General features: G+C 46.2%; 1 protein-coding gene across 1 annotated transcript in view; it reads left to right on the top strand.

Annotated features, from left to right (window-relative positions):
* Positions 1 to 25,825, top strand: part of Adam12 (ADAM metallopeptidase domain 12) — a 328,346-nt gene that overhangs the window by 213,061 nt on the left and 89,460 nt on the right. The window contains exons 5-6 of the mRNA XM_051145478.1: positions 9,836 to 9,912; positions 20,377 to 20,563. Coding sequence (XP_051001435.1) covers positions 9,836 to 9,912; positions 20,377 to 20,563 — 264 coding nt within the window. The remainder of the gene's footprint in view (positions 1 to 9,835; positions 9,913 to 20,376; positions 20,564 to 25,825) is intronic.

The raw sequence follows: 25,825 nt of genomic DNA, 5'->3' as shown, positions 1-25,825 counted from the left end.
TTCCTTTTGCAGAATTCAAGGATCTCTCAATATTTCTAATTCCAACAGTTTATTATATTACCAGCTCCAGATTGAGAGCACTGTAGTTACTTCTCTCGTGTACAGCTTTAATGGGTAGGAATGTTTCTGACGCGACTCTCTGCTTCTACAGAACCTTCCGTGGCCTCTCGTGGATAACATTTTCAGGAAATTATTTGCCTGATCAGTGTAGTGTCTCCATCCACAAGTCATTCACCTTCCCAGTCATGGTTAGGGATGGAATAATGCCGAATACATACGCTCGTCAGCGCATAAGCACTGTGGGTTCCTCTGTTAGTTTAACCAGAGGATTGGACTAAAGTATGCTGACACAGTTCATTTTCTAGCTTTACCTCTACAAATTTGGCTAAAGAGTTGAGGCATTTAAAAATAAAACCACATATAAAATACTTTAAATATATTTACTACACTAAAGTAAAATAAAATATATTTACTACAAAAAAATATTTAATTCAATAAAGTATGTACAAATTACTATTTAACATTCACTTTGGGAGGCTGGCTCAGTAAGGGAGGAATATTTGATATATCTTCACAAATGGGTAAAGATCAGTGGAAATGGTATGAATCCTTTAATGGTAAGGATTAAAAGTTTGGAAGTCAGAAGAGAGATGCTCATGTGGTTCAGGTCTGTGCCATCCAAAGGGACTCAGGGACAAAGTGAGAAATACTTGTAGATGGAAAACAAGGTGTGCTCAGGGTAGGGGATTGCAGTTGATGCAGGTTTTCCTGGTAGAAACTGGCATGCAATGGCACAAGGGACAGATAATGAGGAGCAAATGGATACTTGGTGAGGGGCATTTTGCCAATGGGGCTTTTCTCTCCATATGATCACATATGGACAATAGGGTTCTCCATGGTACCACTAGGTACCATGAGGTGGAGAGAGCAACAAGCCCTAAGTTTGTCTGTGTTGGATCTGAACTAGGCAGCAGGCAAAGGAGTCAGTGGACAGTTGGATATATGCGTAGACAACAGGAAAAAGATTAGAGGTAGGACATGAGGGTCAGCCTCATACAGAAGCACAGGGCCTAAGTTTACACTGGGCTGGCCAACTCTAGCCTCTAAATGTCTATCTTATCTGGAATATGTTTCAGACATCCCCCTTGCTATTTCCATTATATAAACTGTTATTACAGCAAGAAACCATAAAGGAAAAGCCTAGAAAGGCTGATCTTCCAACTTCACAATGATGAAGGATGCTCTTTTAAATGTATTGATCTAGAATATGTAGGGTACATGTCTACAGTTATAGCTTTATGTTCTGATCCCATATCCCTTACTGATCCCCACAGACACACACACACACACACACACACACACACACACACACACTAGAAAGGAAGAATAAGAAGTTAAGAGTAAGAAAAATGTACACAAATTTGGGACCACATACTAGAGGGTCCAACAGCTGCCAGTTCAGGTTTGGACTTGGACCACTCAGCTAAAGGCTACAAATCCAGACCTCCTAAAAGAGAACTGAGATGGAAGTTTCCAGAATTTTAATAGTCATCACCTCCATGGGTTCTGTGCTTCTCTGCATTTTTTCTTGATGTGTGTATAAAGGCCAGAGCTTGCTCCTTTTCTTCTTACTTTGCCAGGAGGTGACTGGGTAAAAAGGGTCCTTCCCCAAGATGAGTCCAGAGGCTGGAAAGGGATGAGGGTGCAGAATTACTGGATACTTCCCTTCCACCCAGCAGTTTCTCTCTATAGTATACTAGAAGGTCTTTCTCAAAAACTAATGCTGTAGTTTAATCTTCAGCTGACTGGATGAATGAATCTTTAGTAGGTGAAACAACTAGAAGTGGTCTGCCCACCTCTCTCATGCCTCCAGAAAAATAAAAAACAGCCATTCACGCTCCTAATCAGAAAAAGAATATGCCCTCTTTCAACCATCAGTCACCTTTCCCAAGTCCTTCATGAACTCTTAGCTTTCTCAATACCATGACCAAGTATGTGACAAGAAAAAAGGAAGGAAGGATTTATTTGGCTCATGGTCAGCAGATACAGTCCCCCCCCCCCCCATGGCCCACGGAATGTTGTGGCAGCATGATTAAAGCCCCCTGGCCTCTCTCCATCTTTGAAGAACAGGAAGCAGAAGGAGAGATCCTACTGGAAGTGGAGCCATAGTCCTTAAGGCCCACCCCCTAGGGCCTCACTTCCACCAGCTAGGCCCGGCCTCCTAAAGATTCCGCAGCCTTCCAAAACAGCCTCGTCAGCTGGAAACCAAGTGTTCAAACACACAGGGAGGGTTCTATTCAAATGCTGACACTCTGGTCATGCCAGCCAAAGCATCAGCTATGATATGGCAAAGATAAGGAGCCAAAGAGCTGACTCCCTTTTTTAAAGCCCTGGGCCTGGCACCTGGGCCTTGAATGGTTGTTGGTGAGGAGTCAGATGCAGCCTTGGGAGTTTGGCTCTTGTGAACTCAGATTGGAAAACCAAGGGGGAATTCTCTGACTCTGTCTCCTTGCCCCTTTTAATCAGCCCTCGATGGGTCAGCCTGACTTTAAAGTTACATGTGGAGTTACGCCAACCACTTGGCTGGAGTGCTTTTGTTGTTTTTAATATAACAACAATTAGGGTAAGCTGCTTAACTCAGAGCAGCAGCTGAGTTTAACTCTGGAGTCAGCCTCCTATGTCTCCTTCCCTAGAGGAAGGATTTGACTTTGTCCTTTTCTGGCTACATCTAAGGAAGAATTATCGTTTATGCTGTCACTTCTAATAAAGCCTGTGGGTGACCATAGGCATGCACTGTGGGATGTTCATATTCCCACAGACGCCCTGGGGAGACCGAAGTAGCCCGCCAGCACTCCCCAGTGCCCACAGCCTTAGGTAGAAATGTATCTGTCTGTCGCACACATGTTGACTGGACAACTACTTGGGCCACGCACTGTGCCCACCACTGAGAATACAACAGGGATTAAATACAGGTGAGGAGACCCACAGGAAAGAAAGGAGGAGACCGGCATGGGTCCAACAAGTAGATCTGTGCTGAGTGTACTGAAGGAACGGCCACAGGGCCTGAGCTGGTCAGAGGGGTCAGGGAAGGATGCATGAAGCGAAGAACATGTGGAATTTGAAGCTGGGGGAAGCACGCACCCAGGGTCAAGAGAAGAAAACATGTCAATGCCCTGCTACAGAGCTTTTCCAGGGATGGCAAGTGTGCAAAAGTAGAAAAGGTCAGAGCTACTTGGAGACCAAAGTCGTGATAGAAGAATGTTTAGAAGCCACTAAAATGTCCCTTGAAGGTGTGTCACGGCCATGTTGGGGCTCTAAGGGCATGGAAAGCTATGGCAGGACTAGGCCACTGGTTCTCCTGGGTGAGCTGGAGTCGGGTGGACAGTTTCTGCTCTAACAGCCAGGCATATAGAGAGGGAGAGAAGGCAAGAGGTCTGAACATACCTATGAGGACTTCTCATGGAAAACCAAAGGCTTTTCCCAGGCCGTTCACAGGCTGCCGTGGCCTTCCTGCTCTAAAGGCATCACCATTTGTAGGAACTCTTGCGGATGGGCCTTCAGTTCAGGTGCAATAGCTGTAGGCCTGGAGAGCAGCCATGGTACCACCGTAAAGGGGTCCAAATCCCAGCTTGGCTGGAGTGCTTCAGCAGACATGCAGTGTGGGGGTGAAACAGCAGACACAAAGCCTGCACACAGCGAGGCCTTTAGGAAAGTCAGCCGGCTACCATGTCCTTAACTGTGCCCTGGCCCCTGAGTGTTAGAGCTTGTGGCTAGACCGGAGAGTGCACTGCAGCTGGAGTGGACACATGGTGCTTCAGCAGGTGGACCCTTGAGGCTCATGAGTCTCCATCCAAAGCATCTGGCCCTTGAAGGCCTTCCAGCTCTGCCTGCCTCGTGTCCCGTTCCCCGCTGGTGACTACACAAAATCCCTCACTACGTCTAAGAAGATCGGGAGCTGGACCTTAGAAATGAATGCAAGTGTGTAAGTCAAGGGTGCTCCCTTCGCTCTAGCAGGTCGGTTTATCTCACCCTCTTTTATTCATCTACCCCATACAAACATGCTAAACAAGAGGACAGCACAGAACAACAGTAGGTGGGAAAGAGTGTACAATGTAGGCTTACTTTGGTATTCATGAAAATGCCTCACATCTTACAGAACACTTCCCCATGCTGTGTTCCTTGGCTTTCTAAAACCCTGAGTGATTAAGAGCCATTCCACCTTACAGATTAAATAACGAGACCCAAGTCTCAAGCCAAGACTTCAGCCCAGGTTGATCTCCGTGGCAGCACGAGCACAGTTTCTGGGCTAGGCTTGTCAGAAGGTCGCAACGAACAGGCGCGTGATTCCCTCATCCTCTTACACAGAGTCCAGCACAGCCGAGTAACTGCAGTGGCCCCTGAGGTTAGGCCTGCGCACTCAGTCACCAGGCATGGTTCTTATTAGAGCCGGGGCGCAGAGACAGCCCTGGGAGGTTGGGCGTGGCCACTGTCTTCTCAACAACCACACCCCGTGTACACACATACTTAGGACTAAGCATGGGGCAGACAGCTCTGCCAACACACGGCTGCAAAGTCACCGTTCCCTTTGCTTAAGGCATGTGCTCTTGTTGGGCCTTGATGTTCTGTATGAGAGAATAAACGCCTGGCCTGATGAAATGTGGATGGGCGAGTAAGCACATACAGCGCACTCACACACACACACACACACACTCACTCAAGTCTCATTCTCTCTCTCCCTCTCTCTCTCTCTCCCTCCCTCCCTCCCTCCCTCCCCCTCTCCCTCTCATCTCCAGATTTTTCTCTTCCTCTGGAAATGACTCCTTTCTCCTATGATCCTATGAGTGACGTCATGGCGAGACCCTGCAGGAGAGTGTGGAGAGCAAGCTCCCTTTGTAGGTGGAAGCCTTTTCCACAAAAGGAGAGGCTCATGAGGGTGCGGGGCATATGTCCCTAGCAGTGAGCCATTGTGGGAGGCCTGCCTGGAGTGAACAGGCCTGGGTTTGAGGGCCTGCCCTGCCATCAGCCACCTCGGTGACCATTAATGGCAGTTTAACAATCATGACCTCAGCTGCCACATCCTTTGGGCAAGAAGTTAGCTGGAAAAGTAAGGTCGGCCTTAGATGGCTCAAGCCTTCCTTCTAGCTAAAAACGTCTTGCCTTCAAGAGTGGAATCAAAGGGGTTCACCATGTTACCGATGGTAGGGGTTGGCGAGGCTCTGGGAGCACACTAAAAACACCCTTCCCTCCCTCAGCACGCCCTCACAGACTCTGCTAGAAGTCCTTTTAAATCGCAAGGTGGGACCACTTTTGTTACCACTTCAGCATATAAATGTTTTTTTGCTCCTAGTCCATGGAGAAAGGGGTAGCAGGAATCTGATTTGACTTCCCGCAGGGCATGGAGTTGAGGGCTACCAATTTTCAGGTTCACGAGTTGTTGCTCCAGCTTCCTGTTACCCGCCATTAGGTTTGATTGATAGTATTAAACAGAAGGAAAACAGTATTTTACTGGAGTGGGAGAAATGCATTCGGTTAAATAATAAGTATATAAAATGCGCAGTGCGAGCTTTTGTGAAGGGAGAGGTGTAATTTTGTGGTCCTGCATGTTCAGAACTCTCTTCCACATGAGGTTTTGTTGGGAGAAGTAGAATGCATTGAATCAGCAGAAGGAATCAAAGATGATGCTCCTTAGAGGGCATGGTCTCATTCAGAAACATCTTTAGAGTCAGGAAGCTGTGCAGTTTGGTGCTTTGGGGGGCAGTCGGAGAGAGGAGAGGGTTGAGGTCTGAGAAAGGCTATATAGAGACCAGTAGCCACTGATACCCAGCAAGGGCCACTCTGGTAATGCAAATGCATGGTTCTCTGGGTTGGGCACAGATCTTCTCTGAACACTGGCTGCCTGTCATGTCCCCTGCTGTGTGTCACATTCAGAACCTAAGGGCCAAGTGTTCACGAGCCCAGGAGATCTGTTCAGTTCCTGCATCTGCGCATCATCAGATAGGGACCGCCTCGACCTCTGATACAGGCATACACTAGCCTGTGGACCAGAGTGGGTTTTGCTGGTCTCTGATCACGGTACTACCTATAAAAACTGCTTCATCTCTGACCCTGCCTTAGGGGTCAGCATCCCAGCTAGGTCAGAAAATGTATCTCTGCCACATCCACAATCCAGTTTCTCAACTAATACTGTAATACACCAACGGCCCAACTATGTCCTTCTGACTCATGAAATTATCCAGACGGTGACTCACAACATCATCAAAATGAAATCATGTTCATTTACATGTGATGAGTCATGTTGGGGAAAAAAAAAAAAAAAAAAAAAAAAAAAAGAACAACCCAAATTTCAGGACATTGGAGTTGTCTGGGAGAATCTAGTGATTGTGCTTTGCAGTCTAAGAGATGAATCGTTGTCAGGAGTGAGCAAGTAGCTTGGAAACTGTCTAACTTGGATAAATTGAGAAATAAGTTGAGGACTCTCATGACAGCAAAGCTGGGTAGGGCCGTTGACTTCAAGGAATGGTTTATGAACACTGTGCTCCCCTTCCCCTGCTTCATAAAAGCAATATTTCAAGTTATTGAACTGGAAATTAATTTGATAGTAATTTGTTCTCAGCTCATGCTTTAATAAGCTTGTATTCCTGTGTATTTAATTAGAAAGTACACTTGATAAATAACCCATTAACAACAGAGCCTGAGAACAAATGAGTTTCAGATTTCACAAGCCAGTGATTATTGTCACTACTTGATTTTTCACTCCCTCTTCCCCAAATGAAGGGAACACCAAGATGGATCTCAAAGGTCAGTGATCCTGGTCACCAGGGCAGCCTGGTCTCCAACAGCAGCTGCTCTCCTTTCCTACTCAGAGTCACTTTCAGATTCGACATGCCTGCAAGTGCCCAGGGCTAGAACGCCCCCAGCCTGGACACCATAGCCTGGGAGGGGAACAAGATCTCCCTGACACCCTAAGATATTTCAGTCCAGTTACACGCGTCCCTCATGGTGAGCAAATTTTGACATGACTCCCAAAAGTTACGGGGGAATTGGGGAGGCAGAGCCATTCACAGTCTACACAGACGTCAAAGAGGCACACTCCCAGCCATGTCTGCCCTCCTTGGTGTTCTACTTGATATTAGCCATAGCCCCTTTTGGTCCCCAGGGTGTCGGGGTGTCGGGGTGTCTCAGACTAAGCCACTGTTAACTGAAGAGGAGAGCCTTGAGGAGGAGAGACAGACCATGAGGCACTCTGCACCCCTGTGTCTGACCGTTCTCTTTTCCCTGAGCTGTGCACTCCCTCCATTACCCACTGCCTTTGCAGTTTTCCATCTGCGGGTAATTCTTTCTCCCGTGGTCCTGGCCTCTGGACACCAGCTGTCCACACCGCAGTGTGTGCAGTGAAACAGTCTTTGGCAAGAAAAAGAAAGCAGAGCTCATGATGGAACCTGGAAAACATTACGCTGCATGAAGGAAGCCAGGCACAGGGCCGTGTATCGCAGGCTTCTATTTGCATAAAATGAACAGAGCAAGCAAATCCGCAGAGGCAGAAGGGAGACTAGTGGTTACCAGGGGCAGTAAGGAGGGACCAGCTCCAGGTGTCTCTATGGAATCATTAAAATGCTCTGAAATTAAATAATGGTGACCATGGTGCATCCTTATCCATTTCAGGGGTGGAGGACTTTCAGGTACTCTGTGCACTGTAAACAGGACACCATAACATGATGACCTAGTGTTCTTTAAGATAGTGAAATGTGTGGCATGGGAATTTAATCTTAATTTGAAAAGAGAATTAGCTCTGCAGGATATCCAATTGTCATGTAAAAGGTTTGTAATTAAAAGAGTTGTATTGGCTTAGGAGTGGACAGTGGAGCCATGCTTGGTGGGCTAATAAAACAGAGACAAGCCATAGACATACCCTGAGTACTCCCATGTGCTGTGATTTGAATGTCTCACACGCTTGAACACTCAGTCCCCAACTGGTGGGACTACGTGGGAGGTCGGAACACCTTTAGATGGGAGGCCTTGTTGGAGGAAGTGGGTCACTGTGGTTGGGCCACTCTTACTTCCTTGTTAGCACATGCAAGCAAGCAGCCTCCCACTCCCACTGCCAAGAACCCCACCATGCCTTCTCTGCCACGATGAAATCCTTTTTCCTTGAAGCTGTTTCTATCAGGTATCTCAGAAACAAGAAAAGGCACAAACACAGTGCATGAGAGAGGGTTGGGGAGAAAACTAATGGCTGGTTTCAGCTCATACAGCCCTGTGCTTCCAGGCTGTAAATATATCCTGAGTAGATTAAAGAGCTACTCTCAAGACTGTGTAAATAGAAGAAAATAAAAGGCATGTGCCCATGACCTCAAAGAAAACTGCCTTTAGTAATACAGAAAATTTGCGGGGCGGAAGAGACTCAAATTTATAAAGCCAAAAACTCTGAGAAATAAGGTCAGGTTAAAAAGAATTTTCTTGCACAATAATGGGGGTAAAATATTAACATCCTGAATCTATATAAAGGACTCTAAAATCAGTAGGAAAAGTTCAAACAGAACAAGCTGTCTCCCTGCAGCCTTCCCATCTCTCTCCATCCTTTGCCTTTCAGGTGATGCAAGAATTTAAGCCTCTTACATTGTTGAGATGAGATTTTGTTGGCCAATTTCTCATGTCATAAGTTTCCCTCTGTCACTCAAACTCTTCTGGTCTTGTTTGCCTGTTTGTTTTTAATCAGTTGTGGTGTGTGTGTGTGTGTGTGTTGTGTGTTTGTACTATATGCGTATATGCATTCAGGAACTCATGGAGGCTGGAAAAGGGCGTCAGATCTGCTCTCCTGGGACTGAGTGGCAGATGGTTGTGCGGTACCCACCCAGTGCTGGGAAGCAAACGTAGGTCGTCTGCAAGAACAGCAAGTGTCTTAGCCATTGAGCCACCTTTCTAGCCCCGGTCATGTTTCTTAGCAAAGTAGAGATAGTCCTTGAGAGTGACTGTCACCACCAGGCATAAGGCCCCTACGAGCTGACAAGAGCATGACAGAGGCAGGCTGAAACCTGACTGTCCCTTAGAAGAGGAGGTCCCTTTCCTGCCAAGAGCCATCATGCCGCTGCTGGCATTATGAAGGCTGGGACGAGGAGTGCTGAGGATGAGCGGCCACTCCTTGCCAAGCAGCTGCTCAAATGGAGCCGTGATCAATGGTTTTTCAATGACATGATGAACCTTGAATCCAGACAGAGAACTGTCTTCCCAGAAGGCATCTGTGTTGTGGTTCCTTTTGCAAATGTTATAGGTATCCGACAGGGGTTTTTCTTCCTCTTCTTCTGAGACCTCCTTCAGTGACCTGCCTGCTGAGCTGAGTGTAGGTGATGCTGTGAGATCTCGTCTTTGATAATCCTCACCAGCCCCATCTGCTCTGCTGTTTTCCTAAGCCGTCCATTCAGGCCTGGTTTTATCACGTTTCACAGTGCGCTTAAATACCCCATCCGTTTCCTCATCTCATTACTGGAGACAGTTTACACGAGGGTAAACCAAGGATGTCAGTGTAATTTGTTCTGCTGATATATTTTGTACTACAGTGGGCATTAGGGCTTTCCTGGGGTGGGTGACAGAAACGTTAGAGTGGAGGCCAATCAGGTGTGTCAAAACCCTACTGACAATCTCTAAGCAGGCCTGATGCTCTAACTAAGCATAGACTCTGGCAAGTCACATCGGCCTTAGCATCAAACAGTAAAACTAGCGGTACAGTACACTATAACATGTCCTATAGGTAAAGCAGGGAGGGGCTTAGAAGCATCTGGATTATTCTAAGTTGGAAGAAGATGTGTTGATTGACTGATTCCCCCTTGTTCCCTTCCAGAATCATTGTTACTACCATGGACATGTGCAAGGAGATGCTGCGTCAGTGGTCAGCCTCAGCACTTGCTCTGGTCTCAGGTAAGTGGGTGTGACTATAGGAGCTCCGATTTAACCAACCAGAGACCACCTTTGTCTCTCCACTCACTCATAGGCCCTGAGAGCAGACACTAGCTAGCCTCACAGTCAGCACAGGTGCTCCTCAGCCTGAGAGAGAGCAAAAACTAATTTAACACTGACGGAGTGGAGTTGACTTCCGGCCCACCTAGGCAGGGTTTCCCTGAAGAGCTATGCATAAGAATAGGGAATGATGGCCTTCTGCCACCCTGGGATTAGCCACTCACAGCCCTGTCCTTCCAAGTCCCAGCCAGTCACCACCAGTGGAGTCTTATGTGCTCCCTCGAGACGCTACTTGTCGGATTAATTTCCACACTTGCCTTTTTTTTTTTTTTTTTTTCTATATGTGTGTATCGAGTTGTGAACTGTCAGCTTGTTTCCTGAAATCCCAAGTAGCTTGAGCCAGGGCACCAGAGTGAGGCTCTGTGGGAGAGAGGAGAGAAGGACCTAGAAAACATACCAGCTTAAGTTACAGGGTGGGACGGTGTTTTACATTTCTGCAGTAACAGCCGTCTCTGTAAGTTCTGTGAGGATTTGTGGAGAATGAGACGCATACTACACACGTGCCAGAGCAGACAGACACATAACCATACAGCATACACACAAATACACACATACACACACACACACACACACACACACACACACACACAAGAGGCATAATACATATAATATACATGTAATCACCAGCCTACCACACACACATACACACACCACAAAGATGAAATACACACACAGAGGCAATTAATATAGCCTCAACACACACACACACACACACACACACACACACACATGACATAGTGTATATAATAGTCATGTAATTGACAGCCTACCACACACACACACACATACACACACACACACACATACACACACACACACACATACACACACACACACACAAATGACATAGTGTATATAATATTCATGTAATTGACAGCCTACCACACACACACACATACACACACACACACACACACAAATGACATAGTGTATATAATATTCATGTAATTGACAGCCTACCACACACACACACATACACACACACACACACACACACAAATGACATAGTGTATATAATATTCATGTAATTGACAGCCTACCACACACACACATACACACACACACACACACACAAATGACATAGTGTATATAATATTCATGTAATTGACAGCCTACCACACACACACACATACACACACACACACACACACACAAATGACATAGTGTATATAATATTCATGTAATTGACAGCCTACCACACACACACATACACACACACACATACACACACACACACACACAAATGACATAGTGTATATAATATTCATGTAATTGACAGCCTACCACACACACACACATACACACACACACACACACACACACACACACACACACACACTGCACGTGTGCATTGCTCTACACATCTTTGACATGGCACTGATGGAACTCCATGAAGCATCACTGTATCTGTTGATCTGAGAAAGGAAGGCAGTGTCTTGTGTGCGTCCCCTTCTCTCTGGGTATTCATTCATGTATGGGACACTACCCTGTCCCCGGTGCTAGTCTAGGCCTTGAGGACACAGCAGTAAACTGAACTGTGTACAAGCAGAGAACTCGGGCATGTACAGTGGCCAGGGTTCATAAAAATCAGAATGGTGGGAGACATCCTGTGATCTCACAGGTGTGAGCAGAGCTCAGTAATAAAGTGAGGGCAACCCTTGTCTACTCAAAGTGTCGCTTTATGGATATGGCATGTGTCTCAGAGGCTTCACTGTTGGAACATTTGGTCCCCAGCTGGAGCTGCTGATTTGGGAGGTCATGGGGCCTCTGGAGGTGCAGCCCAGCTGCAAGAAATGAATCACTGAGTGAGGGGAGGCTGGACTTGAGAACCTTTCCCTGCTTTCAAATCACATTCCCTTTTGCTCCCCAACCAGAAAAGTAATATGTGGGGTGAGGGTGAACAGGCCATTGAGGTTCGGTAGGCTGAGACCATTGGTTAAAGCACAGTAATCAGGCTGCAAGCCAGCTGTGGACTGCTTATTTGCCCTGGGTTTAAGGTGAGGATCCAGCCTATAGTTGAAGTGATGGGGTTTGCAGTAGGGATCGTGGTGGAAAGAGAAGTTTGAAGATGAACACACTGAGCTGTACAGAAGCAAATCTGTCCCCCCATGGTGAGCAGCCATGCCCAGCCTCCAGGACAGCCTGGCGCCCTTTGACTCTGGGTCTACAAAGGTGGGCCGGGGTGCTGCAAATCAAAGGGACACCTCTCCTACCATCCTGCAGATGACCAGGGCTTGGTTCCCAGCACCTCCAGGGTGGTTAATAACAGTCTGTAACTCCAGTCCAGGGGATCTGGAGCCCTCCATCTGGTTTTGTGGGCACTGCAGACATGCATGCAGGCAAAATATCCATACACATAAAACTAAAAATAAATAAATAATTTTTTTTTCCAATGCCCGGGACCAGCAGTGTTTCTGATCTGCCCCACACTTAAGATTTTGGTCCTTCCAACTAAGGATACACAGCTTGTAAATAGCTATTTTTAAAGATGTTTTGTAAAAGTTTCATCATGAGCATTTTGTTATGCACCTCACACATCTGAAGCAGGAGCCAAAGGCGGGCTCTCTTTGTACCTAACTCGGTACTTGGCACATGGTTGTGGGCGGCAGTGATGACAAGTGCTTGCTTTGCTTGTGCACAAGATACTCACATGGGGGTTGGTTCAGAAAATAAGCCTATGCTAATACTGCTGATATTAGCCAGTATCACTGCCATCGCAGCTTATCAAACATACATGAGGCAGGATATTGCTTTTACCCATGAGCTCCTCCAGAAAAAGAGACTGAAATGAGATTCCATGCCAACTGCCTTTATAGCCTGTGATTGACAGTGTCATCCTTCCTCGGGGAATGCTGCTAGCAGCACGGCACTGGACTAGCAGGGATAGTCCACGTTTCCTGGTTCTTCCTCACTCCTGGCTTACTGCAGGTAGTTGGGATGCATGTGTCACTTTCCTACCTGCCCAGGACTAACTAAGGAAATGACAGGCACAACAGCATTAGCTGTATTATGGCCCAGTGCGCCTTTGATTCTGAGACTGAAGTCTGAATTTTCAAGACAAAGCCCTAACCTTGAGGGAAGAGAGCTCGGATGTGTTTTCCCAGTGAAACCTCACAAAGACAACCTGCCAGTTTGATAGATCCCTCCTTGTGCCCATCCGAGGGAAAAAATAACAAGACTTTAAATATTTTTGTTGTGATGGGGGCTTTTGTTAGTTTTATCGTGTTTTTGTTTCTCACAGGGTCTCATGTAGCCAAATGCTGACTTCCAATTATCTGGGTAATCATGGGTTCCCTTAAACCCAGCTTCACCTTCCATCTCCCGGGCACGCGGGTTGCAGCTGTTGAGCACCACACTCAGGAGAAGTGGTGCTAAGAAGGGAATGCGGGCAGGGCCTCATGCATGCTAGGCAACCATGTCGCCAGCTGAGCAGCAGCCCCAGCCCCAGCCTTGGAATCTTAAGGAAAGGCCACTACTTTTCACTGCGGCCACTCATCTCTCTGGGCTGCCTTTTTCTCCCTACCCACTTTGTTCTTCTTGGCCCTGTCCCGGGAGCTTCATTCCTCTCAAAGCAGTGCTGGTGTAGGTGGGTAAGGGTGCACCTGAAAACCCAAGCCTCAGACACACAGGGCGGGGTTGGCTCTCCACGGGTCTTCTGTGAGCTACCTGGATACCTCAGACACTGGGAATGTTGACTGGCGCTTCAGCTGCAAGGAGGTCACCACAGAAACAGGTATAATGAGACTAGGTTCCAAGAAGGTACCTACAGTCTCCATCTTTCCCAAACACTGGCATGTCTTCTTTTAGGCCTTTCCTTCCTGAGATATGGAGCTGGTAGAACCCTACTTTCGAAATCCGCTAGACCCAAATCCACTCCTCTGAGATTCTTCCAACTTGAAGTTTAGAATCAAACATTTATGACATCCAACTTAAAAACAAATGGCCTCCCTTATCTAACTCGGGGTGAGAGAGGGCTGTGAGAACATCCCACTTCTACGTCTCAGAAACCCTGACCGCTTGAGTTTTGGACTGTTCTTTCCAGAGATCTTTACAGCTAAATGATTAATTATACCTAAGATAGTCCAAAGCAATTATTTAATTACGCTGTGTTGCAGGCTGCTGGCTGTGTAGAGCAAAGGGAAGGCCTTTACCCCTGTTTCTCAACATCTGGCCTTTGGATGACTTAAAAGATAAAAGGAGATATGAGAACATTTTTATGACCAAGTAAAAGTTTCTAGAAGTTTCCACTGAGTAGAAAAACTTTCAGCAATTGGCTCCTCTCTCATGATTACAGCATCATGCCATGTTTCATTCTCGGCCCCCAGCTGGCTGGAGTCAAGGCAGATAGCAAGTGGGGGCTTGCTGACTAGCCAGTCTAGGCAGACAGCAAACTCTGGGCTCATGAAGAGATCTTGTCCCTTTCCCCCCTCAGGAAAAAAAAAAAGTAGAATTCAAGAAAACAGCTGATGTCATTTAATTCCAGTGCTTTTTTTGTTAGTATTTGCCCAATTGGTGTGTCCAAGGGTAGGAGTGAGATATTGAGGTCCCCCACAACTATTGTGTTGGAGTGTATCTGAGACTTTAGATCTAGAAGTCTCTGTGTCATGAAATTGGATGAGCCTTCATTTGGGACATACATGTTTAGAATTGTGTTTTCTCTTGGATGGTTTTCTTGGTCAGCATGAAGTGACTTTTTTTGTTTGTTTGTTTTCCCTCCGGCAAGAACTGGCTTCAGGTCTATTCTGTGACACATGAGGATAACAACAGCTGCTTCTTCTTGGTTCCTTTGCCTTGTGACATTCCCCCCCCCCCCATCTATTCACCCTGAAGTGGTGTTTAGTTTTGGTCATAAGATGCATTTCTTGAGGGAGCAAAATAAGAATTCTGTTCTCTGATCCAACCTTCTAGGCTGTAGCTCTTGATGGGTAAATTGAGACAGAGTTATAGCTGACATGTGCATGTATCCCTGACACTCTTGTTGATAGCATGGTGTTTGGGGTTTCTTAGTCCTCTTTTGTTTAATTTCTTTTTAGCATCATTTATTATTTTTTTTCCTCCGCTAGGCTCTTGAGTGTGTTTATCTTTCTCTTCAGTCCCAAGCATTCCCCTCAGTGTTCTCTGTAGGCGTGGTGCAATGACCATGAAGTCTTTTCGCCTGTCTTTTTCTCATGGAGAGTGTTCCTTCCACCCTTGGTTATGGTAGATAGATGGCTCTTCAGATTATAGCAAGCTTTGTGCTTTTATGGTTTTGGTTAAAAAGTCAGCAACTGTTCTAATGGCTGTATCTTTCCTCATGGCCTGGCCCTTCTCTTCTGAAGCTTTCAGTGCACCTCTTTTCTTACGTACATTCCATTTTTTTTAGAGTGCACTATGGCACAGGAAGCCTCTCTCCCATTCTTGTCTATTTAGTGTTCTGTGTCCTTCTTGTATCTGGGTCAGCTTTTCTTTTGCCTAGATTTTGGGATTTTCTTCTGTGATTATTTTCGTCTATGAAATAGTTTCATCTTTTACATGAAATTCTTCTCCTCCTTCTGTGTCCATAATTTGTCATTTGTACCTGTTTGTGGTGTCCCCAAGTTCTTGCATGGTCCATCCATCCATTAAAAAAAAAAATCTATCATTGACCTTGATGGGCTGATCCACTTGTTCTGTTTTGCTTTCAAACCCTGCCATTCCATCATGACATATTCTGTTTTCATTTTTACATGTGGTGTTTTTGTTTCCATTGTGGTTACTGTTCAGTTTTCTTCAGTATTTCTTTACTTCAGTATTACCTTACTTTCTATCTCCATATCATGAATTGACTTCCTTATTTAATCAACTGTTTGTCTGTGCTCTCTTGGGAAATATTTACATCTTCCACCAGTTGTTTGAGCATATTTATAATCATTCCTTTGACTTTTGTGACTAGAATCTCATCTAAGTACCTTCCACCAGGAGCCATGCCTGTACATTGGTTGGTTTGGGAGGATATGTTTTTTCAGGTTACTTCTGTTTTGGTACTTTTATCTGCCCATGTAATGATACATGGTTAGTTATGATTTTTCTTCTTTGCACTTGGGTCACCTCTCTTCTATCAGTGGAGGGATTTATAGTTCAGGGGAGACAAGGTTGTGGCAGTCATGGTGGGTGAGCTTTCCCTCTGGCAGACTGGTGTTGCAGCACCAGGAGCTAGTGTTAGTCCATCCCTGTGGGATGATACCGAGTGCAGGAGTAGTCATTGTCCAGCAGTTGGCCTGTTCTCATAACAGTCGCAGGTGGCTACAGAACAGACACTTGTTAAGGAACCATTGTTTGCAGTGAGTAGAAGAGCCCAGATAGTGCCATCCGTGCTGTCATGTTAGTTGTTGTCAGTATGAGTGGAAGTGAAAGAAACGGAAGGGAGGTTGAGTGGGTAGTGACTGTGTTGCTAGGTGGGAGCTAGAGAAAAGGGAACACCACAAACAGGTGAAAAGTTACGAATTAATGGACACAGAAGAAGGAGAAGAATTTCACACAAAAGATGAAACCACTCCACAGAGCAAAGTCCCCAGATCTAGGCAAAGAGAAGCCAGCCCAGATACAAGAGGACACAGAACACTAAGAAGACTGGAAAAAGAGACTTCCTGTGTCACATTACATTTTTTAAAATAGAGCAAGCAGAAGAGTAGGAATACGAAGAGAACACATACATAGAGCAAGAGTAGAGAGAACAGAGAGAGGCAAGGCGGGGAAGGGAGTGGAGAGTTGATGGTAGGTGGCAGAGTAGGATAAAGATATAATGCTCTGCTATCATAAACCGGCTCGGCCTCTGGGCTTTATGAGATTTAACACTAGGAGGAAAGAGGAAAGAGAGAGTGTGATTGGAAAGCATGGGGGATGCTGCGGGTCTGCTACACTGCCTGGGGGATATATAGATAAGGGATAACTGCAGAGGGCTGAGAGCTCAGTAGAGATTTAAGAGAGTGAAGTCAGTGGCCCAGATGTTGGGTTTTCTATCTCCCATGGTGGATCCACTATACTGCCCTCCTTGCTCCATTCAGAGCTATCCTCCGTGTTGATTTTCAGCAGTCCTGTTCTTCTACCGTGAGGTCTTAGCTCCACCTCTACACAGAGTTGGCTTAAGGAGCTACTTGGCTCTGTTCTTTGAGCTGAGGATAGCTGAGGCAATCTCCCCTGCAGCTGCCTTGCTTCGGTTCCCAGGGCCTCAGCAGGGGTTGGCTGTGCGGTGCCCAAAGCAGCGTCGTCTGAAGCTTGTACTTGGCTCCCACTGTCTCACTGTTCCCACCAGGACATTAATGGGGTCCTGGCGGCAGTCTTCTGGGGACCCAGTCGATAAAAATCTCCATTAAGACAGCTTTTGTAAGTCTTCTGGATGAGGCCTCTTAGACCAGTTTGCTGGAGTTGGCTGGGTTCTGTGTCTGTGGCAGCAGTGCGTCCAGGTTCAATGGCACAGGAAGTTAGTTGGACAGGTGGTAGAGAAAGTTGGTTGTGGCATTGTCCGTGTAGATCCTGGGAGCTCGTAACGGGATTATGATCTACCCCTGGTCTCTTTGTCTCCCTAACTATAAGGAGTCATTCTCTCAGGAATGCCTTCTCAGCAGCTGTCTTACCCAGAGCTCCCTTATCCATGTATTTTAAAACTCTATGCTTTTATTTCCAAACCTAACTGTTGGCTCATGGGGTTCTGTTTTGGTCACTCTCATTCCCAGAAGGGTGTTTGTCTTATGAATGCTGCATTTAATGTCAGGGAGCAACAGATGGCCAGCATTCCTGTGGGTAGGATATATTCACAAAGTATAAAATTTACCTAAAATTGTCAGTCTCTGGAATAACCCGTGAACAGTAGCCTGGTGTGTGTATATGTCCTTATCCAAGGATGAGAGGTGCCACAATTTTGACAGTAACTTGGCCATCTACAGGGCTGAAAGGCCTCACTAAGTAGTGTGGCAATCGTGACAGGAAGTTACTGTTACCCACATTACACTGGTTAAGAAAGCAAGTTTAGGACACTCAGGACCCTAAACAAGTTTACATAGCTAGGAAGTGTCGGAACTGGAGCTTAAACTTGAAGCTGCTGGGCTCCAGGAGCCCCTTGCCCAGCCACAGGACAGGGCAGCTCCCACAGCACAGCATTCCTCGATTCTATAAAGGGCTTCCCATTTGATATGCAAGCAAGGACTGGAGTTCAGACCCCCCAGAACTCAAGTAATGGGACATAGCAGCTGATGGACATAGCAGCTGCAATTCCAGCCTTGGAAAGTATATGCACATGATATACAGAGCGAGCTGTCTAGTAAGACTGGTCATAGGTGATCGCTGAGTTTGCTTGAGAGACCCTGCCTCAAAGAATAAGGGGTAAAGTGATCAAAAAAGATTCCTGAAATTTACCTTTGACTTGCACACACACACACACACACACACACACACACATGCAAACATGAGCATGCACACATATATGCAAGCATTCAACACACACACATACACACCAGCATGCAAACATATATGCAAGCACTCAGACACACATGAACACACGCGCATGCACACACACACACACACACACACACACACACACACACACACACAAAGATAAAAATGAGATCCTCAATTGACTTAAGGGTACCCCCACACATACACCTAAGGGTTAGCAGTACTGTATTAGTTATTTTTCTTACTAGTATGGGAAAATACCAAACAAGAAGCGATTTAAGAGAGTCAAGTTTTGCTTTGACTTATAATTCGGGGGGGGGGGGTGGAGTCAGCCCCCCGATGTGTGGCAGGAGTTAGAGGCTTCTGGCCGAAGCACACCGTTGTCAGGAAGTAGCAGGTAGACAGGAAGCAGAGCTGCTCTATAAAACCTCACGTCCCTCCCATGTGACCCAGTTCCTCCAACAAGGCTCTGCCCCCTAGAGGGCCTACAACCTTCCCAACAGTACCACAGACTGGGCGCCAAGCGTTACAACACGTGAGCCTGTAGGGCATATTTCACATTCAGTCCACAGCAGGCTCTACGACGGGTGCCTAGCCATCATCTCCCACCGATTTAAATAAGAAAAAACATTATAAATCTTCATCCATTTTTATAGCTGAATCTCTTCAAAGATGTAGAAACTAGGTTTGACCAGGACAGCTTATTTCAGAGTAGAAATGTCTTTTTAAAAAGAAGGGAAGAACTCTAGGTGAGAGAAGCATGGAAGAATGGGGAAAGAGAAGGATCCAGAGGGTCCTAGAAACCTACAAGAAGAACATTATGATAGGCAGATCTGGGCCCAGGGGTCCTGCTCAAACTATGGCACCAGACAAGGACAATACGTGCAGTAAACTTCAAACCCCCACCCAGACCTAGCCAATGGACAGGACATTCTCCACAGTTGAGTGGAGAGTGGGGTCTGACTTTCACATGAACTCTGGTGCCCCATGTTTGATCACGTCCCCTGGCTGGGGAGACTTGGTGGCACTTAGAGGAAGGATAGCAGGCTACCAAGAAGAGACTTGATACCCTATGAGCATATACAAGGGGAGGAGGTCCCCCTCAGTCACAGTCATAGGGGAGGAGAGTAAGGGGAAAATGGGAGGGAGGGAGGAATGGGAGGATACAAGGGATGGGATAACCATTGAGATGTAATAAGAATAAATTAATAAAATATATTAAAACAAATTTTTTTAAAGGAAAGGTTTTCCTTCTGAGCTGTGTCTGCTAACTCAGATGCACTTACTGCTACATTAGATCTTTTTGTGAGACTTTCACAGTAATATATCTTTGAGACAGAAAAAAAACAAACAAACAAACAAACAACAGAAACAAACCCCAGAAAGACACAATGCAGTCTGTTCTTTACCATAAAAGATATTTGAAACAAGAGCCAGGCACGGTGGTGCATGCTTTTCTCTGTGAGTTCAAGGCCAGCCTGGTCTATAAAGCAAGTCCAGGACAGCCAAGGCTACACAGAGAAACCCTGTCTCTTAAAAAAAAAAATCTGAAACAAGTGAAATCTCAGCATTCGTTTTCAAGCAATTTTCAAGATGAATGGCATGAACACAAAGTATATCTTTTCCTCTTAAAGCTTGAAAATATAAATAAATCAGGATTTCCCCTTTTATTCTCCCTTTCATTAAGAACTTTTTCTTGGGTGCTAGAGAGATGCTTCAGTGGCTAAAAGCACTCAAAGGGACCAGAACTTGGTTCCCAGCACCCAGGTCAAGTGTCCCACAAACGTCTGTAACTCCAGCTCTGTGGATGAGCATTGTCTTCTTGCCTCCTCAGGCCACCACATACATGTAACATACATGCACAGAGAATGGGGGGGGGTAAAAATTAATATTAAAAAACTCTTCACCATAAGGTACTGTCCTTAAAAATTACTATTTGTATTACCTTTTCAACAGGGGACTTATCATGTTTGAAAATAAAACCTACATCTTAGAACCGATGAAAAACACCAGCGACAGATATAAATTCGTCGCAGCTGAAAGCATGGAGAACATCCGAGGGTTGTGTGGGTCGCATCATAACAAGTCCAGCCTCACCATGGAAGATGTCTCCCCCGAACCCTCTCAGATGTGGCCAAGAAGGGTAAGAGGGGATTCCAAGTTCATGTTTCTTGAGCTGAGAGCTGAAGGAAGGGACGTGCCGTGGCAAGAGGTCTGAGCAACCTTGCTGCTGGATGCCCTGAGGATGCAGGGATCCCCATTCCTCAGGAGGTAGGGGACATCCTGGGGAGAGCATGTTTACAAGCTCACGTCTAGGCCGCTTCACTGCAAATGTAGACACCATACTCATGAACATGTGACGAGGGTCAGAGATTGGCAAAGTCATCATGGGCAGAGACAGCAGGGCGAAACCAGGGTAGGGTGCCCTGGTGGTCAGCACAGCAAGCATGGATTCCCCACCCACTCTCGTTCTCCACACTGAGGTTTCATCGCCCATGGTCTGTTCCGCACTTTGGCATCTCAGAACTGGATATAGAAGACGAGCATGTTTTAGCGACCTGCATGGGCAGAAGGCCACCGAGCCTTCTCCGGTGATTTTACTGAAGTCTATGCTTTACAGCAGCCTGCCTTGCCTGCCCTCCTGCCCTGACCCCATTCTTTGCTGCACCAATGGAGTTGTCAACAGAGTCTGTACTCCTCTCACCAACATCTCCCATAATACCCTAGATCAAGCCTGCCCTGTGGGACGTGCTGATTGCTGTTCACATGGGCTGTATAGGCCACAAAGGAGCTTTGTGGGCAAGGAGTACAGGGTCTTTTCTTTCACTAGGTTATAACCAGACTATCAATGTGTCAACCTTTGTCCCTTTTTGTTGATCTTATTGTTTTATTTTGGGGTGTGTGTGTGTGTGTGTGTGTGTGTGTGTGTGTGTGTGTGTGTGTGTGTGATTCCTATTCCCTATTGAAAAGAAATATTTTTAAAAAATCAAACATGGTGTCCCCTATGCTAACATTTTATTGTCAAGGAGAGCAAGAGTGACATGTTCTTTATATCCCTCAACACATTTTGTATTTCCATGTTTTGAGCTATACAGTACACCCAATAGTCAACATTCTCTGAAGATTATTCTTGGTGTATTTTAATCTAGCCATCCATCCATTCATCCATCCATCCATCCATCCTTCCATCTATCCATCTATCCATCTACCCACCCATCCATACTTATTTAATTACTTACTTTTCTTCTTTTTGTTTTCCAACAGTACTAGAAATTGAACTCAAGACCTTATGTGTGCTAGGCCAAGTGTATGACCACTGAACTATCCCCTCCTCCTCTTCCTCTTCCTCCCTTCCCCCTCCTCCTCTACATCCTCTAAGTGTAAACAATAAGAGCTACAGTTCATGTTTTCCCCCTTTCCTAGCATTCTCTCTATACCTGTACAGAATGTCTACTCCCTTAAACTGCTCTAAGCTGCCCAGTTCTGAACATTTTCCCGTCCACCAGCTTTTCTATCATGAGATCCAAAGCCCTTTCCCCTTTGATGGTTCCCAAGATTGTCCATGTACAATGCTCAAGATTTTTAAAAAAATGTTCTTCCACCTCATAGAGAAAAGAGAACTCTCCCCTTAGGTTGTGGGGCTCACCTCACACTGATGTTTAAGGGATGGAGATAGGAGCCTATCTGATTTCCAGGATCTTAGAACTATCCAGAAACAGCAGCAATGATGGTACACCCAGTGAGCTCAGCACTGTGGAGGGCAGAGGTAGCCAGTGAAGGGCCCAAGGGCTTTCTTGTTACACAGCCAGTCCCTGGTTCCTATTTCAAAAGAACAATAAAACAAATCTAGAGGAAGAGCTCAGTGCACACAGCACATGTCTGGATGCCTGAGTCTGAGCTCCGGAGCCTATGTTAATAACTTTTTAAAAGCCAAGCATGCTGACACTGTTTTATAATGCAGCTCTGGAAGGTGGAGATAGGAGGATCTCTGGGGCTCCCGGGCCAGCCAGTCTAGACTGCTTGGCAAGTTTGGTGAAAAATTCTATCTCAGAACAAAACAAAACCAGGCAAACGAACAAGCAATAACAACAAAAGCAACAACCTGTGTGTAGTATCCTGAGGAAGAACACTTGAAGCTGCTTTCTGTCCACCACACACGTGCACACATGAGTACCTGCACCTACACACTCAAACCTACACACACACAGACACACACACACACACACTCACATATACATACACATATGCTCTCTGGCCTCCACACATCTGCACACATGAGCACCTATATCTACACACTCAAACCTACACACACACACACACACACACACACATGCTCTCTGGCCTCCACACATCTGCACACACTCACACCTGCACCTACACACTCAGACCTACACACACACACACACACACACACACACTCACATATACATACACATATGCTCTCTGGCCTCCACACATCTGCACACATGAGCACCTATATCTACACACTCAAACCTACACACACACACACACACACACACACACACACACGCTCTCTGGCCTCCACACATCTGCACACACTCACACCTGCACCTACACACTCAGACCTACACACACACAGACACACACACACACACACTCACATATACATACACATATGCTCTCTGGCCTCCACACATCTGCACACATGAGCACCTATATCTACACACTCAAACCTACACACACACACACACACACACACATGCTCTCTGGCCTCCACACATCTGCACACACTCACACCTGCACCTACACACTCAGACCTACACACACACACACACACACACACACACACTCACATATACATACACATATGCTCTCTGGCCTCCACACATCTGCACACATGAGCACCTATATCTACACACTCAAACCTACACACACACACACACACACACACACACACACACACACACGCTCTCTGGCCTCCACACATCTGCACACACTCACACCTGCACCTACACACTCACACCTACACACACACACACACACACACACACACACACACACACACACACACGCTCTCTGGCCTCCACACATCTGCACATACTCACACCTGCACCTACACACTCACACCTACACACACACACACACACACACACACACACACACATGCTCTCTGGCCTCCACACATCTGCACATACTCACACCTGCACCTACACACTCACACCTACACACACACACACACACACACACACACACACACACACATGCTCTCTGGCCTCCACACATCTGCACATACTCACACCTGCACCTACACACTCACACCTACACACACACACACACACATATACACACACATGAGTGGGGGTGTGTTCCAGCAGCAGCAGCACCTCAGCTCTGGAAGGGTCTCTCCTTCATTCCTGCCCCGCCCCGCCTCTCTTGAGTGATAGGCCTAAGAGCTAGAACCAGAGATAGCCTCTACAGGCCCTCTGGTGTTTATTTCAGTCTTCAAACAGGCCTGCTTTTGGGTCCAGACCCCAGCTAGGATGTGACTGAGCCAAGCTTCACCCATCATAAACAAGCAGAACATTTGCATTTTGTTTTCCAGGCTCTTGGCTTTGAGTACCTGGTTGAATGCCTGTTGCCCACATTGCATGGTTTCTAAGTTGACAGTTTAAATGATGCTCAAATGTGCTGCCATTTCATTTAGAAGTACAAACTTGGTCTGGACTTACCGTATTCTAATTCTCTGAGCATGCACATGTAGACCCATGATTTGTACCGTCGTCATTTCCAGTCATGTTGACATGGAGAGAAATAAGCAGCCATGCCTAATGACGCTGTCTTGCTAACATGGGCGTATAAATGAACCTTTAAATGGAGAGGAGAAGAGGCATGGATGCCGAGGCCATTCACCTCAGCTCCGTCTGCTGCTCCCAAACTTCTTGTGATGGTCTTCCACAAGGGAGAGAAATCATTCTCAACCTAAACTGCGAGAATATAATAAAGATAGTATGGAAAATAATTTCCAAATAAGCAAAATACTCAGGAGTTCTGGGCACCTGGAGCATCATCTTCGAGAGCTCTGTGATGAACAGGCAGAGCACAGATTCGAGTTGCATGCCCATCACTTGCTCACTATGCGGCCTTTATTCTATTCTTAAAAAAAAAAAAAAAAAAATCAATGTAACTGCAGCCAATTAATCTTGTTTATTCAGTGTGCCAAGCACAATTGCTCTTCTCCTGCATTTTCCTGAAACCCCCCACCCTCCCCAAATGTTAACTATCTCAACTTCTTTGCAGATGTTTGCATTTTTTTTTTTTTTTTCTTCACGGAACACCAAGAATCTATCTGATGTTCACGCCGGCTGCCATATAAAGACGAGCTGTTTGTCACTTTTACAAGGCTCTATATTAGATTGCAGGGAGAGCCCTGCTTGCTTCTGGAAGGCAAGAGTGTCATAGTTTTCTCTCTGGAAATGTTTAAGCCTGTGTTAAGGCTTCTTAGTGCTCAGCTCACCTGCCTGGACCCCTTCCCCATGAATGGCCTGTGTCTACAAGAACAGGAAGGGAGAGCTGCAAGTGTAGCTCAGCACAAGGCCTCAGGTTCTATCCCTGTCCTCCCTCACATAAACCAGATACAGTGGTGCAAGCCTGTGATCCTAGCACTCTAGAGGTGGAGGCAGGAAGATTGGGAGTTTAAGGTCACACTTAGGCCTCTGGTAAGCTAAAGGCCAGCCTGGGCTACATGAGACCACATGTCAAAGCTAACAGAAAGAATAGCAGCTACCTCAGGAAGCTCTGTGAGAGAGACAAAGGCGAAGTCTGCTAATAAAGAGAGTCCAACCATTATTTCCCAATGGCAGAGAAGGGAACAGCTTCCTGAAGGCAGTGAGTGGCCTTGGTCTTGTCTATCCCTACATCTCCAGTACCTAACCCATCACACAGTATACAGCAAGTTCCCAGAAGACACTGTGGCATGCGCAAATGTTCTGCCAGGGGTCTGGCCGTAAGAAGACAGTATTGCTATGGAAACTCCTTGGTTCCCTGGACTCTCATTGCTTTCCTAGCTTGAGTTAAGTTCTCTGTGCCAGGGATCACAGAGAGCTCTTCAGGGAACAGTCAGACTCTGGGAACTTGGCTGGGTTGACATTCAGCGGTCCAGGAATGCCAGGTCCAGGTCTTGGGCACCTTGTCCTTAACTCGGTCCTTACCTTGGAACTGAAACTTTAGGGCCATTCTCTGAGACCCCGGTTCCTCTTTGGGAACAAGCTTTTGTTCACAACCCTGCAGAATGAAAATTCAGTCAAACAGGCAGGTTCCAATGTTGCTGCCCATATCACAAATTTTAAATGTAATTTTTTTTTTTAAAACTGGAAAGCCTAGATAGGTAGAGATCACATGGAGGTAATTTAAGCCTCTCCTCCAGCAGGGAGCCGGCCCCTCCCCT

The sequence above is a fragment of the Acomys russatus genome, chromosome 5 (genome assembly GCF_903995435.1).
Source record: "Acomys russatus chromosome 5, mAcoRus1.1, whole genome shotgun sequence".
NCBI classification, from domain to species: domain Eukaryota; kingdom Metazoa; phylum Chordata; class Mammalia; order Rodentia; family Muridae; genus Acomys; species Acomys russatus.
Note: the sequence above shows the minus strand (reverse complement) of the source record. Positions and strands in the feature narration are given on the sequence as shown.